Below are 25,613 nucleotides of genomic sequence, written 5' to 3'. Positions count from 1 at the left end.
CGGAATCTACAAAAGCTCGGAGTCAGCTTCTTCGCCTCAGGCCAAAGGCGAATAGTGGCACACAGTTAACTAGCCCCTGATCAATGCCTCTGGGGGTCCGTGCCTTTCTGATCAGCTTTGTCATGTGAGAGATTGAGAAAAATAAATTGATACCATGGCATGTTATGCAGGCCATGGTAATTGCATGCGGCTTAATTAAATAAATTGAACCTGCAGGCCAAAACAACTTTTTTTTTTTTCAGTGATGTATTTTCCACCTGCAGGTTGCACATTCATCTCTATTTTCCATTTTTGTCTTCCATGTTCATTCGAAGCGTGCTGTAATGTTTGGCAGTTGAAGCCTTTCTCAGTCTAAGAAACATGAAATTATTGTAATTTCATCGCAGTACATAGTAAGAACAGAAAGAGACAGAGAGAGAGAGAGAGAGAGAGCATACAGAAATGGATTTCAAGCAGAAGCTAGCAATTCCAACTGTATAATGAACATCATGCGGCCACGAAACAAGAAATAACTCATAATGAACTCTTGACTCGAGAATACAGCAGGTTCACTTAACCAAAAAAAAAAACAAAAAACATGTAAATCACTGGACTACGTGAGATTATTTTGGAATACTACGTACTCTCTCTCAGAGGAATATTTTCATAATGCACGATTTTTAAGCTAAGACTAAGAGGTGGTTGCACATGGAATATACATACATACATATATATATATATATTTATATTCTTGCACTTCTTCAGTGGTGGGGCTGATTCTGGAGTTTCTTCCTGAGCTCCAACAGGAAGTCATAGACTTTGTACTGGTCGGGGAGAGACTTGGACACACTCTCTCTCTGCATACACCTCTTAGCCCAGGCCACGAGCTTCGGGCACTCCTCCACCATGCTGAAGTTGGCGCTCGTCTCCAAGGCATAGAACCAGCTGTAGAACGGGATGAGCGACATGTCCACCAGCCCAAACTTGTCGCCCCCGAAGTAAGCCTTGTCCCCGAGCTCGCCCTCCAGCGTCTCGAAGCAGTTTATCAGCTCTTTCTTTGCCGCTTCCTGGGTGTCTCCTGTGGCTCCCCACACTAACCGCCCAGTCGAATATATCTGCATCGTGCAGCCCCATCCCATGAACAGAATAAAGTAAAGGAGTAATCTTATAACAATTTAGCAGAGAAGACTAATAAATAAAAGATGAAGAAAACAGACAGCAGAGGGCCATATGCACCCGACGCTACCTTCTTGTCAACGTAGTCAGCCCAGAACCGGGCGTTGGCACGCTGATAAGGGTCAGTGGGCAGGAGAGGGGACACGTGGGGCCACACCTCGTCGATATACTGAAGAATGACGAGGGACTCGCAGACGGGCCTGCCCTTGTGGATGAGGACAGGGATCTGCTTGTGAACAGGGTTCATCTTGAGGAGGAGGGGGCTCTTGTTGCTGAGGTCCTCTTCCCAGGACTCGTACTCCAACCCCTTCTCCCTAAGGGCAATCCTCACCCTCATCCCAAAAGGGCTTGGCCAGAAATCTAACAGAAGCACTTCTTCTGCCATTTCTTCCTCCTGTATTACTCGATCAGCTTTTTATATATATGAGAAACAAGAATAAGGTGGAAGGTTAGAGCAAAGTAAGATTGTGAGGATGATTTATACGGGGGAATGGAAAAGAGAATTAATAATGCTAAGTGTCCGAGTGAGAAAGCAGCTACTGGCTGCCGTTTGGAAGGGAAGGAGGTTTGGAGAAGCTTCCGCTGTCTCACAGCAGAGAGGAAGATCAAAAAAGAAAAAAAAAAAAGAAACGAAGAAGAAGCAAAGAGAAGCACGAAATTTCATTTCTAGGGGCTTCGGCTTCCCTTACTAGTCCGCATGCAATCACAGGGTGGAAAACGAAATGAATGTCGTCCGCCATCGGATGATGACAGGATCATTAAGTCATGGCTTAGCTTAGGCAGGCATGCATGCATGTGTTTCAATTCATTCTCTATCATCTCCCCGATTCTGCTCTCAAGTCTGTCAACATCCAGCTATATTATTAAGGATGGATGGATGGATGGATGGATATTCAAGCATCTTACAATCAATGATCGTAGATAGTATATCCATGTAATTGGAAAGGACAAAAAGGTCAACTGATTTGTGAAAGCAAGCAAAAGATGACAAGACAACAGTTGGTTTGCTTCTAGAGGGAGTAACAGAAATCTTCTAGCATCAATCAATCAATCAATCAATCCACAAGAAGATAAGGAAGCCAAAAGACCAAACCTCTTCTAATTTCTACTTTGCTTCCCTGCATGCAAGCCTTTAACCTTCATTCGGATAAGAAGGCTATCATCTCCATGTCGAAAAGAAATTACATACATACACATACTCAAAGAGATGGACCCATCGGCAATGTAAAGAGAGAAGGATGACACACTGCAATACGAACGTTCAAAACACTCTGCAGCAATGTATTACACGTCCATTCCCTTAGAGGAAAAACTGTTTCATCATTTGGAAGATGTCGACTACATATCCTATCATTTCGGTCAAAAAAGGGCTATTGTTACAGAAATGAATCAATTCCCAATCTTCCATCTCTCCCCCAACGCAGCCGCGAAATCATGAATATCCAAAATTTGTTTGCCAAAATGTCAACTCATCCATCCATCTCTTAACTACTAGTACACTGAGGTCACCAACATACTATCCCACATAAGCCTCACTTCCTCCAGAGTCTCGTGCTTCAGATACAAACACCACCGATTCACCTAGAGAATGAACCAAGTCCTCAAGAAAGTACTACCATTGACTTGCATGTCGATAATTAGGCGGATCATATAGCAAGCCCCACTGACAGAAAAATTGTAAGGCCACTGCACAGTTTCCCAACATAAAGATGATTTTAATAACTGGGACCCAAACTCCGTGTAATAGAGGCTGGGAGAGGGAACTTGATTTGAAATAAGAAAAAATGAAAAAAGAAAAAAAGAGAGATCATGGAAATCTCCACATAAGATTGGTTAAACTAGAAGCACCTTCTTGATTCCATGACGATTTGATCATGGCCATATATATCATCCTCTTTCTTTAGAAAAAGACCTAAGGTGTCCAATAAGCCCCTCTTTAAGAGACTGGGGAATTTGCGTGCTGAATATTGGTCTGGCATCTGCAATCAACTTCTTCCTGCATCATTAATAATACAGGGAGAACCGACAAATGAAGGTCTGATAAGCGCAGGTCAAAGTAGAGTAAGAAATTCAACAAAAGCAAAATATGAAGTAAGCCGTTAACAGTCAAATCGGAAGGTGGCAATGGACAAGTGAAAAAGAAGAGCCATTTTGAGTTCACATTTACATATCATTTTGAGTTCTTTTCTATTCATTTAAGTGAACCTAATTCTAGCAAGCAAAAGGATGAAAACAGTTTCCAAAAACAGCATATGGATAAACTGACCGTCAACATCTCTCTGTAGTGGGTTCTAATGAAAGAAAAAAGCAGCATGACACCTCCTAACTACCATTAAGTGAAAACCATCTGAAAATTTGTATAACATAACTAGCATAACCACCTATGAAGAGAGAAGGCGAAAGAGAAAGAGCAAGAGAGAACTCACTTTAAATAGTCTGCAGGCACTAAAGTGTTATCTACTTCAGATGCATATGATCTCTTCTTCAAGCGCATGAAACTATATACTTCCTCTAACCAGCCGCAGGATCTCAATACTGAAGATGCATCGTTCTTGAGCCTAGGCATATAACAGTGAATTAGAAGAAGTTGATGAACAATGTCCACAACAGCATATACAGACCCAGAAATCAGAAGAACCCAAACAATTCATTGAAGCTTCAGAAAGGAGATAAAACAAAACATTATTTGAGTTAGATACGAATGGGGAATTTTCCTTCCTGGCACAACCACAAAGTTCTGCCATTGTCATCAAGCATGGCACTGGAAGGTTTTACAACATACACCACGCAGTCAGCGACCAGTAAATAGAAGTTTCATCTAGTTATACTTACAGTTCTTTTAGCTCTTCAACTTTTGCCCGGGATTGAATGTCCTGAGCCAGCAAAATGCAACAGCCATCCTGCAATTTTCTTTTTGACCCTGAGACATCAGGCTGACAAGGAACACTTCCATTTTGCAGCTTATGCTGATCAGCTCCTCTAATTTTTGCTTTTATGCTAGTTGCACCATTACTTTCACATAAAACTGATTTTACTGAATCAAGACCTACATTCCTGACATTGCCATTTCCATTCTCAGATGCAAATGGTTCACCTTTCTCCTCATCAGAGGCACTGATTCTACCATTTTCAACATAACCCGGTGAGCCAACAGTTTGGTTTTTCATACTGTCAGCAAAACCAACTTTATTCTCTTTGCCATGACCATTCCCATTTGAAAAAATTGACCTGTATTTGTCGCTCTTGTTGACCTGAACAGTGTCCAATTCCCCATTTTGTTCTACCAAATGATTCTTACGAGGGTCCACTTTTCCATTGGTAAGAGCAGGCACTCTTTTGGAACCAGCATTTCCAGCAATGTTAAACTTCATCCGAGGACCAGATAGCACTTTATCAACCTTAGCTGTCGCGGAGACATTCCTCCAAGAGGAAACCTCAGCTAATGGTTTCACATAGGATGGTTTTGATGGGAGATTAGAAGTACAATCTTGAGATTTTACTCCCTTCGAAGGTGAACATGCAATAGAAGATGTTGGCCTTTGTTTGGTTCGAGAGAAGAAAAGCATATAGACCTTTTCTGACAATACCTCCTCCAGGGTTGCTAGGGAGATGTAGGCGTCATTACAACAATACCACCGACCCATTGCATCCTACAGAGAAAAGAAAAAATGGAGTGCTATCAGCAACCTAGGAAAGTGACAGAGATATGTAAATAAAAGTACAAGGACAAGTCTGGAAAACCTTGATATAAGCATAATAATGTCCAGAATCTGGCGTGCAGCCAGCATGTACGATAGTGCCAAATAGATTATACTCTGGTGATGGATCCTGCATTGCGACCACATAAGAGATGATTAGTTGTGAGGTCATTACAGCATGCCCAGCAAAAAGAGATTCTAAAAAAAGGTTGAATAGGATAGAAAGAGATTGAAGACGGAGTTAGATAATTATAACTAGAAAAGGAATTTCATACGCATTTTGATAATGGAACCTAAGACAAATTTTCATCATATATAGTAATGAAAATAAGATTTACCTAAATGCAATTATCATTAGATTTATTCACCTTGAGTGACATCACTCAATAAGATATAGATATCTAATAATAGTAAGAAACAATCTATGTAAATTCATATGGGAAGGTGAACCAGAATAGACAAACCTGGCTTGCTTTGCACATGAAGCTAGAAAGCACGAGAACGTCATCAAATGAAATGACCTTATCGATCTTCCCACCATATATACCCTCGAACCTCTACCCAAGTAGAAAGAATGGAAACAGAACTCAGCCACTACAACCCATTACAAGATACAGTTTAATGGTAAAGTATCAGAAACTAATAGTGAGTTACCTTAAGTTGTATTACAAGGACATTCGGAGCTTGAAAGACCGACATCTGCTTTCTCGCCACTACCAGTTTCTTGCAACTACATGAGTAAAAACGTATCTGACTTAGAATATAATACGCGGTATGGTATGCGGCAAAGTACTTGCTAAAAACAAAAGGAGATAATTATCACTTACTTCTCACATTTATACTTATTGTTGCCGTCTAAAACCTCAGGCTGAAAAAACTTGTGCAATGCCTCCTTAAGCGAGCTACTGTACAAAACATCTAGACTAATATCCATTATCTCATCAACCTTATTCGACTCTGCTCCACATGACAAACACTTAACTTGGCTTTGAAGAGAGCCACCAAAAATCTCCTTAACAATGGTATTACCACCAATGCCGATTGGAGCGTCCGAGCTCCCTTTATGCCGCAACTTCTTGAGGCGGAGGCAGGTGTTATGACAGGCATCGATTACGTAACGGAGGAACTCGTGGGCATCCTCCTGGCGGCCACTGCGGAAGTGCTCTGCAAACAAGCGCAGACAACTGAGGATCTTGGCGGGGGCGTCCTGTGCGAGATCCGCTTTCAGAGACCGCGCTATTCGTTTCTCTAGTATGCAGAATGGGCAGTCGCGCTTCCTCTCTGCGTCTGTGCTTGAATCGCCTGCACAATTGGAGTAGAGGGAGCATTGCTAAAAAATTAGGGCAAGGAAGCAGCAGGGGAGAACACGAATTAAATACGAATTGATTGATTGATAAAAGGAAAAATCAGGCATGTGAGAGAGCTGAAGAGCCGGCAGTAGGAAAAGAAAAGGTAGAGATAGGAATGCAGATGAAACATAGGGAAGGGAAGAGAACATACAGAAAGAGGAGTGGAGGCTTCGAAGGCAAAAATTGGCGAGGGGAGGGGTGTAGGTGAGGCACTGGAGGACGCTGTTGAGGTAGCAGGAGTTGCCGAGGTTCCTGAGGCCGAGAGGAGGGCCGGTCTTGCGCTTCTGACTCAGAAGACTCGGCTGCCAGCTCATCTGCAACTGCTGCTGCGGAGGCGGCGGTTGCTGCAAGGCCATCAACGACCTGCTGCTTCTTGTCTCTCACCTCCACTAGAGCGCGCATTGCACGGCCTTCTCCGTTCCTGAAGACGGCTCCCGCTGGTCTCCGGCCGAAGCCACGATCGCATCTCTCTCTCTCTCTCTCTCTCTCTCTCTCTCTGCCCCTACTCCTCTCCCTCTCCGTTCTCCGTCGCTCGCCTTCCAAAGGGAAGGTAGAAAGAAAGGGCAGGAACGATTTTTCTTCGAACCGGGGAACTGCAGGTGTCTTTTAATTTGTCAGTTGGCAATTTCTATTTTTATTTCCTTTGATTATTTTTTATTTTTATTTTTATTATTTTATTTCCTTTTTCTCTTCTAGAATTATTATTAAATTATTATGTAAAAAGAAAATAAATAGCTATACTGCTATATAAAGTAACAACTTGATATTCCTTTTTGGCAGCTATCTGGCGAAATTAACTTAGATTGTGTTCGATAACTCAAATTAAGTCGTACGAATCGCTCCGTGGAGTTAAGGTCCAAAATAGGAAAGAAACAAGTGTTTTCACGACTCTACCACTCAGTCAATTCTCTTCCACTTAATCCTTATTTCATATTCACATATTTTTCCGACTAAATAATCAAAAACCTTTTCATTTAGTTAAGCTTATTTGATAACATAAAAAAAAAATTGACTTAACTTAATGATTCATTGAAATGAATGCTTAATGATTAAGTAGATATAAACCTAATTTTTTTCTCAGGCTTGCTCATTTAGGACTATTTATACGATATCTACAGAAAAACCCCTTAACTTTTACATTCTTTGCAATTCAATCCACCCAATTTTGGGATTTTTGGGGAGTGACTGCAGCGGGGTGGGTCTCCGATCCCGATGACCTTTTTCTGTATTGGTGGAGGCCAGCGACGAAGCCCCTACCGAATCCAATTTTGACTCATTCTCCTTTTGATCTTCGAAGAGAGAGAGGAAGATTAGGGGCGGTGGTGGCCCTAATCTCGACCATCGTCGCTTAGATGAGGTCGCCGGCGCCCTCTAACATTGCCGGCAATCTCAATTAGGGCTGTGGCAGTCAGGATCGGGAGCCACCACTGCCTTTCTCCCATTTCTTTGTGATTTGTAAGTTTTTTTTTAATTTTCAAAAAGATAAATAAAAATATTGGGGTAAAAATTGAAAGAAGAAAAATTTTGTGACCTTTTTGAAATTAAGATCTCAATGATATATGCTTTGTTTGGTTTGTTAGTGTGATTTTAAAATCACACTTTAACTTAATTCTGCCCACAATAAAATAAAATGATTCATACAAAGTTAAAGGGTGAGTCCCGTTTATACCGCTTTTTTTTTCCACAACAAAACAAAATAACTCATACAAAGTCAAAATGTGCGCCCCATATATAACTATTTATAAAACTATTTTTCAAAATTAAAATATAATTTTAAAATATTACTTACAAACCAAACGCAACAATAAAGTTTTCAGAATTAATCCCACCAAATAAAATTTACTTAATTCATTAGGCACTTAAATTTTATGCACTTAAATTTAGCACTTAATTTTACATTCAAACAAACATAACCTTATATCCCTAAATATCTCCTATTATTTTTATTTTTAGTTATGTGATAATGCCATGGCCAAAGTTGTAAATTGAGAGATAACTACCTTTCTCTCTCTTCTCTACAGACCTCTCTCCTCCTTACACGTGGCCACTCCCTCTCTCCAATTTCCTTTCTTTTTCCCCCGGTGATTCCCATCCCCCAACTCCTCTCTGTGAGTCTTTCTCATAAACAAAGTTATTTTTATTTTTTTCAACAAAAAAGAAATTCTTTTTTCCAGTTTTTCGTCACATTTTTCCTTTTTAAATTTTTAAAAGACCAACTTATAAGAACCGTATAAAATGACGTGCAAGAAGATTTACTGTCAACGGATGTAGATTTATATCACGTTTTTATTATGCGCGTTGCATGTAGCTCTCGTGTAAACTCTAAATTGAGACCGAGAGAAGAAATAATTTGAAATGACTGAAGAAGAGAGAGAAGAAAAAAAAAACAGAGAGAGAGAGAGTTGGGCGGGCCTACTGCTGGCTGGGTTGAGGGTGCGAAAACCAGTCCATGTGGATTTTTATTGTCGAAGAAAGGTGGGCTCGGCCTGCTCTAAGTTTCTGTCCTTTCCTATCATTATCATTGATACTAGACTAGACAAGAAATTGCACCCAGGGCACGGCTACAAACTTCCGGTCTATCTTTCTATTATTATTATTATTATTAAATGTCTTTAATAAATGCAATTAATAATTTAAATTTATTATTATAAATTATATACAATCTATTTATATATAATAAAATTGACTTTCAAGAAAAAATATCACTATTTAATGCAATTGAAAAATATAGAAAAATAAAGAATATCAAATTTCAATTCAAACATAATGAAATACAAGTGCAATATCATTTTAATCAAAAGTAGACAATAAACCATTAGCGTTATAAAAATTTTAAATTTTACTAAGATAACATATAATATAAAATAATGAAGTTTATGAAGTAAAACTATATCGAACTTTCAATTTTATTAGAATGGTGTTTTCATTTTGTATTGATTAAGAATATTAAATGAATCATTATTATATAAAACTAATTTTATACATTAACATTATAAATGAGAAAGTAAAATGCTATATTAATAAAAAAAATTGGTAAATTGCACCGGTGATCCAAAAAATTTTACAAATATTTTAATATGGTAAAAAAAAATTTTTTTGCTACTTGATGGTACAAAATGTTTCAAAGTTGTTTCAGTATAGTACAAACCATCATCTCGCCATTGACGCCGTTAAGCCGTCCTTTACAAGATCTGTAAATTTTGTACCTTCATGTAACTTACGTAAAACATTTTGTACTATTAAATTACAACTTTAAAACATTTTACACCATCATGTAACGTCCCACAAAAATCGATTTTGCACCATCAGCGTCGGTTTAACGACGTCAATAGCGAGATGACAGTTTGTACTATTCTGAAATAACTTTGAAACATTTTTGTACCATCAAGTAGTAAAAAAAAAATTGCACCATATTGAAACATTTGTAAAACTTTTTTGACGACCAGTGAAATTTATCCTAAAAACCAACATGCGCAATGCATGCAAAGTAGACTAATACATATGTAAACTTTACTTGAAGTCAATAAATGCTTCAATACTTCACTTGAGATCAATAAATACTTTTCAAATTAATCCAGCGTAAGAGAATTGAAAGAGTTTGCCAACATGTTAATTTGAGACTGTATATACTTTACATGGGAGAATAGAAAGGTTGATGGATTCATGAGTTATAACCTAATATGTAGATTATTATTATTATATATATATATATAATTAAGTTATAATTGATTTATATAAATGACAATTGCATAATCTCATACTGAATATTACAATTGGTTGCAAAACTATTATTGCATTATTTATACTTAGTCTAATGTTATGGCAGATTATTCTTCTGAATTTGAAATTAAATATCATAGTAAATACATATAATGCAGGAACTTGGGAGGGAGTAGAGGGGGCATAATGCTCCCCTACGGACCATCGCCCCCCAGGTGTTGTAGCTAGACTTTGGCGACCATACTTGGAGGGACAATGGCTAGTCGGGGAGCCCCCAACCTCTTCCCTTTCCCCACCAACTAGGCATGATCAACTTAGTCCAACGATTATGCCTTTGGGAAGAGGGGTTGGCCGAGGGGAAAGCCCCTATCCGGGTCTACCCCACCCCCCCCCCCCCCCCCCCCCCCCCCCCCCCCCCCCCCCCCCCGCCCGCTTTGTTTTTTAATAGAGTGGGAGGAGGGGAGATGGCTGACCCGACCAGGGGCTTTCCCTAAATACCAATCCAATAGCAGTCTTCTCTTTCTTTTTCTTCTTCTACTCCGACGCAAACCAAATTCGAGAATTCTGAGTCTTGCTTTAGTGCATGTTGATGTGGAATTGAAGAGAGGAAGATAAGGGTTGGGTCTTCTTGCAATTTCAATTTAATGAGCGAGCCTTCATTTATTTGGCTCTCTCTTTTTCATTGTGCTCGTTCACTTGAAATTAAATTATCCGAAAGTCTAAAAGAAGATTAAGCATGAATTGAGGGTTTTAGAATAACGGTCTCTCATAGGCACTTGTCAGCTTTTATATATTATAATAGATTGCATGTTGGTTCTTTATAATACTACGCACGATTTTATTTTAATAGAATCATTCATAATTTTCAAAAATAAATTTACATTTTAAGTATAATCAAAACTTTCAATGATAACTGAATATTTTGAATTACAAATCTAATATCTTAAACTAATTTTAAGTAGTTTAGTGCAAGTCTTCTGCCAATTTTCCTATTTAATTGGATATATTTGTTTAATCATTAATATTATTCAAATTTTCTCACAAATAAGAAGTGCAAGTATTCCAACTCAATTTTTAAAATATTATATTGTTAAATCCTTATTTTCATTAATTAAATTTTTACTTTTTATGTGACCCTCATTCTTAGAATTAGAGTATGTCTTATATATTGTTTTGAAATCCTACGTATAGGTAACTAAGTATTTTATTCAACACATACTAAAAATTGTTAATAAATACAAATATATATTGAAGATATCACGTTTAGATATATCAATATTGCATGTTTATTGAAATATTGCAATCAAAATTCTTATTTTTACATGATAAATTTGGTTTTTTCTATTTTATATGTGATTAATATAACATAAATAATTTATATTTAATTAGTATTTTAATATTAGTTTCGGAAATTTAAAATTATTTTTTCCAGTTATATATTGAAGATATCACGTTTAGATATATTAATTTTATTTTGCACATTTTTTGAAATATTCCAATCAAAATCCTTATTTTCACATGATAAATTTGATTTTTTTTATTTATATGTGATTATATTACATAGATAATATATCTTTAAGTAGTATTTGAATTTCAACTTCAGAAATTTAAAATTAATTTTTCTATTTTCAATTACAATAATATAAGAACATTCATTGAGTGGCATTTCTTGCGACTCAAATAAAATTTAATTATATACTACTATACTAGTATTCTATCCCGTGCGTTGCACAAGTTAATTTTTATATATTGATTATCATTTTTTTTAATTATTTACATTTACAAAAATTAATTTCAATTTTCAATCATTAAATAAATTCAAAAAATAAGTTCAATAAAATTAGAGTAATATTTGTGAAAAAATCAGAGCAATTTTGAGTTAAAATGAAAGTAAATTTAACGATTCAATAACAATTTTATAATTAATCGTCCCGTGCACTTCACATGCTATATAATAATAATAACAATAATAATAATAATTATTATAATAATTATTATTATTATTGTTATTATTATTATTATTATTATTTTATCTATATGTTTAGTATACTATATTTTATGATGCTAAAATATATTATTAATATAATCAGCAAAGTTTGTATATAAAACAGATTTATAACTCTAATAAAACTAGAAGTGTCCATTACAATTTTTAGTCATAGATTTTATTTTCTAATATCATATGCTACCTTAGTAATATTTTATAATTATGGTGATTTTAATTGTTTATTATTGTTTAAAAGATAATGTATTTTATTATTAGGATTTCATTATTTTTATAATTTTGAAAATAGTATTTGTAATTTGTAATTTTTTAATTTTTTAATTGAATTGCATTTATTACTTTCAAGTTATTTTACTATATGTATGTATAGATAGATAGATTATTATGCGGGTTCTTTCTATTATTATGCTTGGATGGACTTCTTCCATGGCAATTCTTTTGGGCCGTCCTGTAACTGGGCTCTGCACCATAATTACTTCGGCAGCAGGCTACGGATTCTTCTAGAGACAGGCCGTTTAGTTTCACAAATTTTTTTTAACTCTACTCCATTAATTTTCAATTCAACAACACAATTATTTTTTTATTATTTTTCTTCAATTTTTTAACTATTCAATTTAATTTTTAATATTAAATTTTTTCAACTATTCATTACTTTTTTTTACAATTAAACAACATAATCATTACTTTATTTAAACTATTCATTACTTTTTCATCATTTTTCTCATAATTCTACAACATAATCATTACAAATCAATTAAAATCAAAACTCAATTCTAAAATCAAACACAACCTTAACTTTTGATTCTTTCTAGGGAAATCCAGTCATTATTTATTTATATCAGGTTTTCAGATGAAATGATTTATTTACATATATATATATATATGCATGGGAAAAGAACTTTTCTGATGCATGCAATTGATCTATTGATGATCCGCTTATATGCATATGCATATATGTTATTTTATAGTTTGTTCTTGAGAGGCTATGTGTGTGTGTATATATATATATATATATATATATTGCATTATTTCATGATTGCTTCACGACATATATACATGCGGACCTCCTTACATGATATTAGGTCACGCTTACCTCAGCCCACCCGTGTTAGATCCGTGTGGGGGCCGCGTTGGGCAACGCATCGGACGATGGAGGACACCAGGTTCATGCTGATCCACTGTCATGATATACATGTACCCGTAAAATTATGAGCTGCTAGCTGTTTTTCCTTTAATTTTTTTCCCCCTCGCACTTGACCTCATATTCATAATTTTGCATGACATAAGATAACCCTATGTTTGGTGTCTAAAGCGCCACGTTGATATCTCATCACACACTTTCCATCACCACATATATAAATAACTAGCAAATTTTGATCCGCGCAATACTGCGAGATGAAAAATTACATTACCCGACTTTGTTGGATAAATCTATAATCAATAATTATTTTTCATATTTACTTATTTATATAAATAGCAACGATATGGACCATTCGATTGAGAATAGAAAAGTTCAAACATTATAATATATATAGAAGCCAAGACGTAGGAAGTGATTTGGCCAAATTATCTAAATTTTAGAATTCTAACTCATTGTTAATCGTCTTTTCGGATGTTGGAACTAATATCATCTATTGAATTATGATGACATTTAATTATTTTATTAAAAAATTTAAAAAGACTTCTCGATTGAAGATAATATTATTTATTTTATTTGAATAAAAAGTATTTTCCGACTAACATATAAATTTTAAAAACAATTTTTAGAAAGTTGTCTTTACAAAAGAGTTTCACCATGAATATCATGTAAATTAAGTTTTAGAAATATTTCGCACTCTTGGGCAACGCACAGTGTATCTAGTTACCTATTTATCCGATATCTTCTATTTTCTTTTCTCTTATATTTTTACTTTCTCTTATCTCCTTCATTGACGTCGCTCTCTTCTCTTTTTACAATGGTGCAACTTTTAGGATGACTAACATGTATTTTACGTTCAATCTCTAATTCAATTGACTCTTTTACTTTTTAGGTACTTTTTTATTAGTATATATAGATATTATGTGTCAACAATTTATTTTTTATCACCATACAATTATCTTAGTAAATATTTTAGAACTGCAAATATCGCCGCTCATAACGTGGACACAAAGTATTATAATCGACAAAACAAGACATAAAAATTAAAAAAAATTCCAAAACATTTTAGTTCTCTTCCAGTCTCTCTTCCATTCTCTTTTAAAAATTAAATTTACCATTTGAGTCAAATCAAAGCAAATTGAAAGCAAGAAACCCTACATCTCCTTATGCCATCATCTCTTTAGAATATCCAAATATTATCTTAAATATAATAAAAAGGAATCAATCCCGGTTGATTCAAGTGATTTGCCTTATTCCCCTTAAATAAATTTTTGGGTATAGTGTGAACTGAGAGAATTCACAATTTGAAAAGGTTAAACCCTTAGTGGACCAATCCGGGTCAAACCTGGATTTGTTGGAGTCCGTCGGTCTTCCTAATAATATGTGGATGTACACTGAAAATAAAATAAATTGCTAAAGATAGGAAAATGCAAAAAAAAGAAAGAAAGAGGAACTAATGTAGGTTCGTTCAGGTGATTCGATACTCGTTCTCTTTAAGTAGGTTTCGAGATCGAGTCTTCTGTATAGAGAGAGAACCCATGCTCTAGAGAAGTTTATCCCTTAATAGGCTGACCCTACTCGAATATTGATTCATCGAGATCGATTAGGGTTCAAGATAATAGGTGGTGTACACTGAAAATAATATTCATCACAAAAGATGGAAAATGGCACAAAAGAAAAACAAAAGCACTAATGTGAGTTAGTTCAAGTGATTAGGAGCTTGTTCTCCTTATACAAGGTTTCGAATTTGAGTTTTGTGTGGATGGTGAGAATTCCAACGATTTGGATAGATTTACCGTTAAATGGGCTAATCCTGTTCGAAAATTAATCGATATCTAGTACACTTTAAGATAATAGGTAGTGTAGACCGAAAATAAAATGCATCGCAAAAGATAGGAAAAATAAGGAAAAAAGGAAAAGGCCAAAAAAGAATCAGGCCGCGTGTCTGAAAATGAGCAACACTCGGCCTCTCATACTGACGGACCCATAGTCACATCTTTACTCAATCCTAGGTACACACACATATATGCTTATTTAGATAGAGCTTCTTGAGTGACACAGTGTCACCATGACTCTGCGTCTCCCGCTTTAGATCTGTGAGAGGCTCGCGGAGCACTATGGTATCCAACGGTGGGTGACGCGGTGTCACCCTAACACCATCTAAGAACTTTCCTTATTTAAATTAGATATCTCAAATTCTATTTTATTTTACCCCGTTTTCTTTTGTATGGCATAGGCATGACAACTGAATATTTTTTCTTGTTGCTGCAACATTTTGTTATTATATAATCTTTTCGTTGTTTGAGATTAAATTTTAATAGTTGCTCGGGTCAGGAAATGCGCACGCATATATGGCTCATTTGGAAATCTGGCATATATATATATATATATATATATATTTATAACAACAAAAATGCTAAATCCTCATCAAAAGTTAGTGTAAGACCAAATCCCCTTTCTTATTTGTATTCGGAACTACGAGTTTCGAGTTCGATCCTTATCAATGAGACTTTAGTACCTCTCTATTTAATTTTAATATTTCAAATCTTGTATTAGGACATAAACATTCCTTACAATCGAAAAAAAGATATTGTAGCGCAGTGTCACATGCTCCCGACAGATGACCAGGAGATTCTAAGTTCCATACTCAGTGGAACTACCCATACCCTTTTATTAGGCATTAACAGCCCGTTTGATTTCGCAATTTGATTTTAAGATTTTAACTTTAACTCTACCTATTATACAACAAAAGTCAACAACACAATTATTACTGTCACCACCCCATTTTGGTCCATCGGCTCTAGGATAGGACATCGGCAACGCTCTCGACTAGGACTCCAGAGCTCTAACAAAAAATGGCGAGGGCAACATATGGAATTTTACAGCGCACACAATTGATCCCGAAGAGTAAGGCACGAATTATCAATATTCGAATCGAAGGCAGTGGACAAAGAGGAAATCACGTCTCTGTATCATTTTATTCGGTGAAAACGACTGTCTTCATGGATCTTAGAGCCAAGTTCGGTATTTTTAGACAAGGTTTGGGGAGTCGGGGACATTTCAACACAAAAATCACATCGAGAGCCCATTTGAGTAAAGAGATAAAATTCGTGGGAGCTGAGGTGCCCAAACAGTGAATACAACAGCTCGAGCATGGGATTCGACGCATCATATCACGATCAATCATGAACCTAAAAGGGTGAATTTCATATGCTTGACCTAGAAAATTGAGCTAGATTTAATTTGATGGGTCATTTATTCCAAGATTCAATATGGAGAGAGAGTTATGAATTTATTAGTGCACCATGCCCGAAACTGTTAAACCTGGCTAGACTCTGCCAGTCGAGGGAGAAAATCCATAAAAAATTCAATTCTTCGTATTTTCAAGCATAGCCAACGTCAATGGATTCCCAATTCACTGAAGATTCATAAAATCAAGTAAAATGAGACATGTTTTTGGCTAGATTAGTACAAAATTGGAGATTTCCTCACAGATCAGAACCAAATATTCCGTTTTTGGCCAGCTATTGAAGAAAAATTGTTTCGGGTACTTCTCGAGGTTGAACGATTTTCAAATTTTACGAGGATGTGCCTAACTCGTGTAGGGATCAAGAAAAAATATCAGAAAGATCCACATGTTCATGAGCAGCTCAGAAAATTTCGGATGTACTGCTGGTCACAATCCTGTACTTTCTGCTCTTTCTGCTTTGGCAGAGCAAGGTGGAGTGTACACCACCCTTTCCCCTCTTCCTCACGCCACCTTCTTCTGCAACCTGCAGCAGAAGACAGAACAGGAGAGACAGAAAACGGAAAAAAGAAAAATGGAAAAATCAGGCAGATCACCTCCACTTTCTCTCGGGTGATCTCTCCCTCACGCAAACTCTCACCCACCACAGACCAGCTCAACATCACCATCGGCATCACCACTAACTTCTCGACTCTCAAACTCGATCTGGGGGCGGACTGCATTGCACAACAAGGCAGCCAGCTCCTCTTCTCTCTTTCTCTCCAGCTCCAGCTCCTTGCGTGCTGCTGGTGTTGAAGTCTTCCATGCTTGTGCATCCCCGTAGTCGCTATTCGACGTTGCTGATGCTTGTCCGTGTTCGCGAGCGCCTCGAGCTACAACTGTTGTTGTTCTGTTGCTTCCCCTTGAACTGATGCGGCGTGCTACTCCACCTCCTCGCCCCGTGAATCTCCCTTCAAGCGTTCCCAAGCTGCTGCCCGCCTCCCTTGGAGTTACTGCTGTCTTCCCCCCCTATGCTCTACTGAGCTTCCATTGCCCTGAGCCCCGAAGCTAAGCCTTCGGCCTTTATGTTATTTCCTTTATCTCATTTTTGGTTTTCTCTCGTTTTCTGCCCTGTTATGTTAATTCTCCGCGGCTTGCTTCTCGCAACTTTGCTTTCTGGCAACTCTTTCTTCACCATTGAAGCCATCACAACCTTCGGGGACCTTGGACGGTCCATTCCAACATTGGGTTCGAGAGATTATCGAAGTCTCACGAGTTCCCTCGACACTAGCTCGAGAAAGGTATTAGATACCGAGTTAGTAGCATACTTAGGGTCTCATTTTCATATATTAATACTCGTTTGGATGGTGATGACGTGAAATGAATGTTTGTGGACCGTGTGGATGAGTGGGATTACTCTAAACTCGGTTTTACGAACATTTCAAACTGTCTCAGTTTAGTCCTGCCGCAATTTTCATTTTTTTATCAGCCTTAAACTTTCAAATCCATTTCAACCAAGTCCTGGGCCATTTTCCAACACTTTCAGTTCAGTCCTGAACTTTTCAGACGATTCAAATCAGTCCAGTAAACGTTTCAATCTGTTCCAGTTCAGTCCTTGCAACGTTTTCACCTTTTCAGATCAACCCCCGAACTTTCAGATCCGTTTCAATAAAGTCCGTGACTATTTTCAGTGTTCCCCCTCAGTCACTGAACTTTTCAGACAATTCAGATTAGTCCAAGGTACTTTTCAAATTGTCTCAAATCAGTCCCTAAAACTTTAACCGAATTTTCAAAGCAGCCCCCAGTTCTTTTGAAATTATTTCAATTCGGTCCTTGGGCGATTATAAAGAAAAATAAATAAAAGGACTTCCAACCCGTCCTACTTGGGTCCCTGACTGATAATGCGTGTATTCTTTTAATGCGCTCGTCTCGTTTATTAGGCATACATAAAATGGCAGTGCATATTTTTATGATTTCTCGTTTCCATGAGTCGGCGTCGTTTTATCGATTCCATCAATATTATGTTTGTGTATGCTTGCATGCATTTCTCGTGATCATGGCGGCGTCGACTTTGCAAAATACGTGTTGTAATCGTGATTAAAGCATGATTGTGTGCAATCGCATTTTTCGTTTGGAATCAATTGGTTGATAAATCGTAAGTTAAACAAGCCAGTTTTAAATAATGTGCATGGATTTATGTATCGGCGATTATTTCGAGTCCACGAGGGTCCAAGAGTGTATCGGCCATAATCGACTGGGCATTCTTGGCCTTCAGGGACTCGCCTTGATCATCGTGTCATAAATCATTTCATAAACTTGCAGTATCCAATGTGTAGGACAGTAATCACTAAAAAAATTTCACATACGGGGCAGGGGACGTGTAATTTGGCTAAATAAATCACTCAGCTCTAAGCAAAGTGCAGGAATTGACAAATTACTAGTAATCGCACTGATAAAATAGCTTCTTATGTCAGGAAGCGCAAAATTCGACTAATTGTGCACTCGGCCTAATCAAACACTGGCAAATAGGCAAAAAGGGATAGGTTTCGGATTTTCATGTGAAAACACACGCTTTTAGCCTAATTTGTAAAAAAACCGCATTGTCACTATACATAACAATCTAAAAGAGACCCACACATGCGTAGTTAGCCTAGCACCACCTTTACTTATGTTCTGTTTAGGTTAGGAAATTGTTTGCCAAACAATCCCGGTATATAATTGGCTAATCACGTAAACTTGGCGTTTAATACACAATTTGTCTGTTTTCATCTGTTTTTTATCTGTTTTTTGTTTGTTTTCATCTATTTTTGTCAGTTTTATCGCGGTTCAAGCCCGAACCCATAGGATACGTCATGCACGGGGTTCAACACCCCCAAGTCATCGATCACGGGGTCCAACGCCCCCATGCACACCGAGTGCACGCAACCCGAGTGCGGAACCGAGTCTTGCCTCGACTTACTGCTTTGCTCGTAGTAGTGTCTATGTGGAAGATGACTCGGATCGAGTAGGTAAGTCGTGGTCGGACATAACTCGAGAGCTCGACCAATCCCATGGCTATCACGAGAGTTAAACGACTCTTCTGTTATCCGTCGGTTTGGTTGGACCCGACCTCCGGCTCTTTGAGCCAATGTTGCCTTAATTTTGGTTTTGGTTATTCAAAATCACGCGGTGAGCGCGAGTGGAATATTTGGCCTAATGCAAACTGACCGGGTCCGTGTACTGTATGGTGTATGTATTTTGTATTTATTTGAGAGCACATTGTAAAGAATTTTTTTTGTATTTTCATTCAGTTGTTGTAAGGACCTCGGTCGGTGAGCAGACGGTCTGAGTGTTTCGTCGAAATTACGATGTCAAAACGGGTAAGGAGCGTGCAACTTAATTCACGCGGTAAATGAAATAAAATGGCAAATCCTAGGCAAACAGAGTACCGAAAAGCCGTGCGGGATATAGACTCGCATGTAATAGAAATCCCGAATCCGGAATTTTTGATTTAGCAAGACCAATGTCGTAGCAACTAGGTGTACCCCATACCCTTAGGCCCGGATAACTTGTCGGCCTCCGATTTTTGAGTCGTAAAATGGCAATTGGCGACTCCTTCTCACGCATGTCGGTCACGCGTCCCCACGGGAAAGTGGACACTCTTAAGCCGTGCGATAGCGCACGCATGCTAGCCCCGACGAGACGAAATTCGGGTCCGCACAATTACTTTTTCATTTTTCTTCAATTTTTTTAACCATTCAATTTTATTTTTAATAATAAATTTTCTCAACTATTCATTTTTTTTTTCCACAATTTAATAATATAATCAATACTTTTTTCCACTATTCATTACTTTTTCACAATTTTTTTCATAAAATTCAATTCAACTCTTACAATTATTACAAACCAATTAAAATTAAAATTCAACTCAACTTTACTTTAAAACCAAACACACTATAAGATTTCTATTTTCTAATTGATATTCCTAAAGATTCTCGTAATTTAAAATCACACTCACATCCAATGAATAGTCCTTGAATATAGGGATGGATTCCTGAATTTAATCTAAGGGGAGCAAAATTCAAGGAAAATATTTGTAGACATATATATATATATATATATATATATATATATATACCTACTCATTAATCTAACAATGTCATATCAATTACTTTTATTCAGACAAAACTTGTGAAAATTAGCTATGTTAAATAGGATTTATTGTTACTATAACATATTTAAGATCAATAATATTTTATGTAGCAACATATTTTTATATATATCTACGTATCTAATTCAAAATATAGACACCTAAATTCACATACATAATAAATTGTAAACTTTTCTATCAGTGATTACATTTATTACAACAAGACTGGTAAAATAATTTGACTTTATTTGGTTTCCAAATCAAATTACTCTACTCCACTCTACTCTCAATTTAACAACACAATCATTTTTTTAATCTTTTTCTTTAATTTAATAATAAATACTTTCACATACTTTTCATAACAATTATTATAACTAATTTTTTACTACTAAATTCTCTTAATTATTCATTTTTTTGTCTTTTATTTAATTTTATAATAAATTCTCTCACATACTTTTTTTCTTAACAATTATTATACTTGATTTTTTAATAATAAGTTTTCTCAACAATTTTGTCTTCGTCTTGTGGAGTAGAGTATGGTAATAATTCTATTACGAAACCAAACGCCCACTTAGCTATTTTAAATATGATTGATTCTTATTATAACATATTTAAGATCGATAATATTTTATGCAGAAACATATTTATATATGATCTACGTATCAAACTCAAAATACATACACCTAAATCCACATACATGATAGATTGTAAACTTTTCTATCCTTAATCACATTTATTCCAACAAGACTAGTAAAATAATTAGATGAAATAGGATTTACTCTTATTTATACCATATTTAAAATCAATGATATTATATGTAGATACATATTTGCATATACGAGAGAGGAGTTTACACTTTAGACAATGAGTCAAAATTCAAAAGAAAGAGTAAAATTATAAAATCAAGAGGAACAAATGAGATATTATAAAGAAAAAAAGATGAAGTCGAACATAACATCTAAATGGTTTATAACTTTTTCCAAATTCAAAGGAGAAAAGGACAGCCTTCACCAACCAACCCCCCCTAAAAAAAAATTGGTCCCTACTTGAATATTGTGTAATTATAACACGTGTCATTGTAAATGAAATTTTGAATGAGAAGGATTTTTATGTTGATCATTAAAAGGATATATCAACACTTGTATAACACTAATCGATCAGCTTCTCCCGAAATAATGGCCTATGCACCCTATTTTGAAAATATATAAAAAAAAAGAGACAGAAAAATTTTGGATGTTATATTTATAAATTAAAGGAGACAAAACACATACATACACACGAAGAACTATAATTTCAACTTTTAAGAGACACACTAGTCTTTTTGGCTGTTTGGTTGTTCGGTTTGGTGTACCAAAACCTTTCGGCTTCTCTCGACACATATATAACCCGACCACGTGTCAAATGCCGACGTCCAATTCTCGCGATCTTATCTTATATATATATATACACGCACACACACTAGGTAGAACCCGTGCCGCGGGGTCCAGAAGTTTTTTTAATTATTTATTATTCACATCAAATCAATTTATACTATAATGAAAGTAGCATACAAATAAAAACTAAATGATATAAATAATTATCTAATAAAATTTGCTAATTTACTTTCAGTTTGTTCATAATTTGATGGTTGTCGATTAATTGAATTATCTAGGTTCTTCACGATTATGTTTGAAATTGATCCAACTTAGTTCTTCGCCAATCCTGAATGTCAATGACATGAAAATATACTAATTTTTAATTTTATATCATGTTTTGTACAATAACAATTTCGCTCTTAATTTTAGTAGAATTTGCAATGTGACACTTAACGGTTTCATGTGGTTCACCGTAACTAAGCTAAATGGCTCCAAAAGAATTTTTTTGATAGATTGTTGCCGACCCTACTAGAACAATGGGGGTCTTAGGCACCCCAATATTGAATAAAAAAGAAAATCATGAAAGGAAAAGGGAAAGAGGGGTCAAGAGTTTCTTTTTACATAAATTCTAAAATTAATATTGGGTTAATTGCGCCATATAGTCTAACGTTTGAATGAATTCTTAGTTTTAGCCAAAACTTGATTTTTTATCTGAGATATCTCAACGTTGACGTGTTGGTTTCACATGTATCCCGACGCTAATTTTCCATCCAAAATTGACGGAATTGTACACGTGGCATGTTAATTTCACATCTATCCCCATACTTGTTACAAAATTAACGTGCTACGTGTGCAATTTCATCAATTTTGGACGAAAAATTAGCGTCGGGATAGATGTGAAATCAACACGTCAACATTGGGATATCTCATGTAAGAATTCCTTCAAACGTTAGACTATATGGCGCAATTATCCCATTAATATTTGATTTTTTTCTCCTTAAGGTCTCAAGTTTTAGTTATGTAAAAAGAGAGAGTCTATGATTGAGAGAGTTATACCATTTTAGTGCGTTGACTTAGTCTGAACCTAAAATACTCTAGCTTTACTGCCTTAGGTTGTCAAATACCGGAGGTATACGGACAAAGGAAATTCCCAAATTAAACCTCTAAGTAAAAAAAAGATCGAGAGTTTCAATTTGCAATATAAACCCAAAAATTTTAAAAGAATATAGTATATATATGCTAATTTGTATATATAACATTCTCGAAATGAATATTTTTTTAAAATTTTCTAGTAAACAGTTAAGGAAAAAATATACCGGTCCAACCATGACAAGCGGGTCATTTAGGAAAGGGGTTGATTGGGTTATCCGCTATATTGTCCTAATCGGATTTACAAACACTTCGCAAAAGAGGAAAATTAAAAAAAAAAAAGTGGAAATAAATGTTCCACAAAAGAAGTAGTCTGACCATTGTGGTCATTTAGGCTAAGAGGTCAGTCGGTTTGTTGAATATCTTGTCAACTGGATCTAAAAAAATAATATAAAAAATTCCACGAAAAAAATAAAAAGGACATGTATTAATTTTTTTAAAAAAGAAGAAGTGGGGAGTGGGAAAAATATATCCCCACTTGGCCCCTAGTGGAAGAAGGAGACCCATAATCAATATCACTAGGCCGAACTCCCATGCGATGCTGCAGATCTAGATTTTTTTTAATTATTTCTTATTCATATTATATAAATTTATGTAATAATATAGGTAGCATATAGACCAAAAATAAATGATACAAATAAGGGTAAATTATAAAAAAAAAAACTCAAGTTTTGCAAAATGTCTCAATTTTGTCCTAAATTTTGTTTTGTAACAGAAAAAACCATAAGTTTTCTAAAATGTCCTAAAAATGACCTCCGTTATAACTTCCGTCAATTTTTGCCTACGTGTGACCTACGTGGACTGTTAAAGGGACCCACCATTAGCAACAAAAATTGACGGAAGTTATAATGGAGGTCATTTTTGAGACATTTTAAAAAACTTATGGTTTTTTTTGTTACAAAACAAAATTTATGACAAAATTGAGACTTTTTACAAAATTTGGGTTTTTTTTTTGTAATTTGCCCTACAAATAATTATCTATAAATAAAATTTGCTAATTTACTTTCAACTTGTTCATAATATAGATCTAAAATTTAAAAAGAAAATATTATATATAAGCTAATTTGTATATCTAACACTTTCGATGATTTTTTTTAAAGAAAAGTTTATAGCTAACAGTTGGGGAAAAAACAGTCATTTAGTCGAGGGTTTAATCGGGTTATTCATTATATTTTCCAAGTCGGATTTACAATTATTGGGAAAAAGAGGATTTTTTTTAGAAGGTAGAATTAAACTTTCATCGAAATAATTGGTTGAATCATAATGGTCATTTAGGTTGAGTGGTCAATCAGGTCATCGAATATCTTGTCAAGTGGGTCTAAAGAGCACCGACAAAAAAAAGTTGAAGTCATCGTGGCTGAGCGATCAATCAAGTCATCAGATATCTTGTCAAGTATGTCTAAAGAACACTGACCAAAAAAAGCTGAAGAAAAACTAAAAAGATAAATTAATTTTTCTCTAAAAAAGAAAAAGGAAGCGGGGAATAGGGAGTAGGGAGTAGGGAGTAGGGAGTAGGGAGTAGGGATAGGTGTGTAAATGAGTCGAGCCGAGCCTGAATATACTAGGCTCGAGCTCAGCTTGTTTATTAGTGCGCAAGCTCAGGCTGAGCTCGAGCTTGCGTGAGCCTAACTCTTTGAGCTTGTGCTCCACTCGTATTTAGCGAATGCTCAACTTGGTTCGTATAGGCTCCAGCAGAGCTCGACTCTTATAAGGCTTGTGAGCTCGAGCTCGCATGGACTTGATTGGACTACCATAATAACTCATAATATATCTATATAACTTGTTAAAATATAGATATAATTTATAAGAATGTATATATATACATATAAATAAATAAAAGGCTCATTTAGGCTCGTAAGCTTCACAAGCGGAATACCATTGAGTTCGGCTTGGCTCGGCTCGACTCGGTTCGTTTAACTGGCGAGCTCGAGTAGAGCCGCACTTGAGTTTTATAAGAGCGAACCGAATTGGAGTTTTCATCGAGCCGAGCTCGAACCCTTCGCGATTATCTTGGTTCGTTTACACCCTTAAGTGGGAAAAAACTCCCCACTCGCCACCATGGACTGTTAGAGATCTATAATAGCTTTCTTATATAATATATAAAATATAATAATATATAATAGATGTAGGGCCCGCGTAAACTATTGAAAAGATGGCCGATCACTTATGATATAAGCTTATAAATAATATAAAATGTTCACGAATAACAAAAATTCGTCCATGATTACATTAACATAATTGACTATAACAAAGTTGATATTTATCTATGGTTTATTTTTTATTAATCATATTTTAATTAAAATTCTTAATTTTAATTCTCAAATAGGTTGATCATATATTACAAAAGAGTTTACCGAATATTTTTATGCTTAAAAAAATAGATTTCCGTAGTTCGTATAGTATAAAAATTTGTGCTTTGTTAATGTGAATACTAACAACATGTATAAACAAAGAATTATTTAAAAAAAATTATTCTTAAGACTATATTTGATGACTTTTCATCTTAAGTAATTGAAGAACTTTTCGAATTTCATGATGATGATGATATGGTTCAATAATACGTCATTTTTCACATCTTGATTGGTGGAAACTTCAAGAGTCACTCAACTATGAGTCATCTATGTCTTGCGTAACATTGTCCGCGTATCGTTCCGGCTTGTATGATTATATATATATTCCTTTGAAGGAG

At 35.6% G+C, this 25,613-nt stretch overlaps 2 protein-coding genes across 2 annotated transcripts; both read right to left on the bottom strand.

The window, feature by feature from the left end:
- Positions 1-446: 446 nt before the first annotated feature.
- On the bottom strand, positions 447-2,137 carry LOC116213758 (probable glutathione S-transferase parA). The gene is made up of 2 exons (XM_031548811.1): positions 1,226-2,137; positions 447-1,094 (listed from the first exon to the last, which is right to left on the bottom strand). The coding sequence occupies exons 1-2, from the start codon at positions 1,538-1,540 to the stop codon at positions 741-743; spliced, it is 669 nt and encodes a 222-aa protein (XP_031404671.1). The 5' UTR covers positions 1,541-2,137; the 3' UTR covers positions 447-740.
- A 270-nt stretch (positions 2,138-2,407) lies between these two features.
- LOC116213755 (ubiquitin carboxyl-terminal hydrolase 25) lies at positions 2,408-6,799 on the bottom strand. Its single transcript, XM_031548807.1, has 9 exons — positions 6,354-6,799; positions 5,681-6,155; positions 5,508-5,583; positions 5,318-5,410; positions 4,897-4,983; positions 3,988-4,805; positions 3,582-3,713; positions 3,004-3,151; positions 2,408-2,841 (listed from the first exon to the last, which is right to left on the bottom strand). The coding sequence occupies exons 1-8, from the start codon at positions 6,556-6,558 to the stop codon at positions 3,043-3,045; spliced, it is 1,995 nt and encodes a 664-aa protein (XP_031404667.1). The 5' UTR covers positions 6,559-6,799; the 3' UTR covers positions 2,408-2,841; positions 3,004-3,042.
- Between the last annotated feature and the right edge of the window lie 18,814 nt (positions 6,800-25,613).

The sequence above is a fragment of the Punica granatum genome, chromosome 7, assembly GCF_007655135.1.
Source record: "Punica granatum isolate Tunisia-2019 chromosome 7, ASM765513v2, whole genome shotgun sequence".
NCBI lineage: Eukaryota > Viridiplantae > Streptophyta > Magnoliopsida > Myrtales > Lythraceae > Punica > Punica granatum.
The sequence above is the reverse complement of the archived record's forward strand: the minus strand, read 5'-3'. Positions and strand labels throughout refer to the sequence as shown.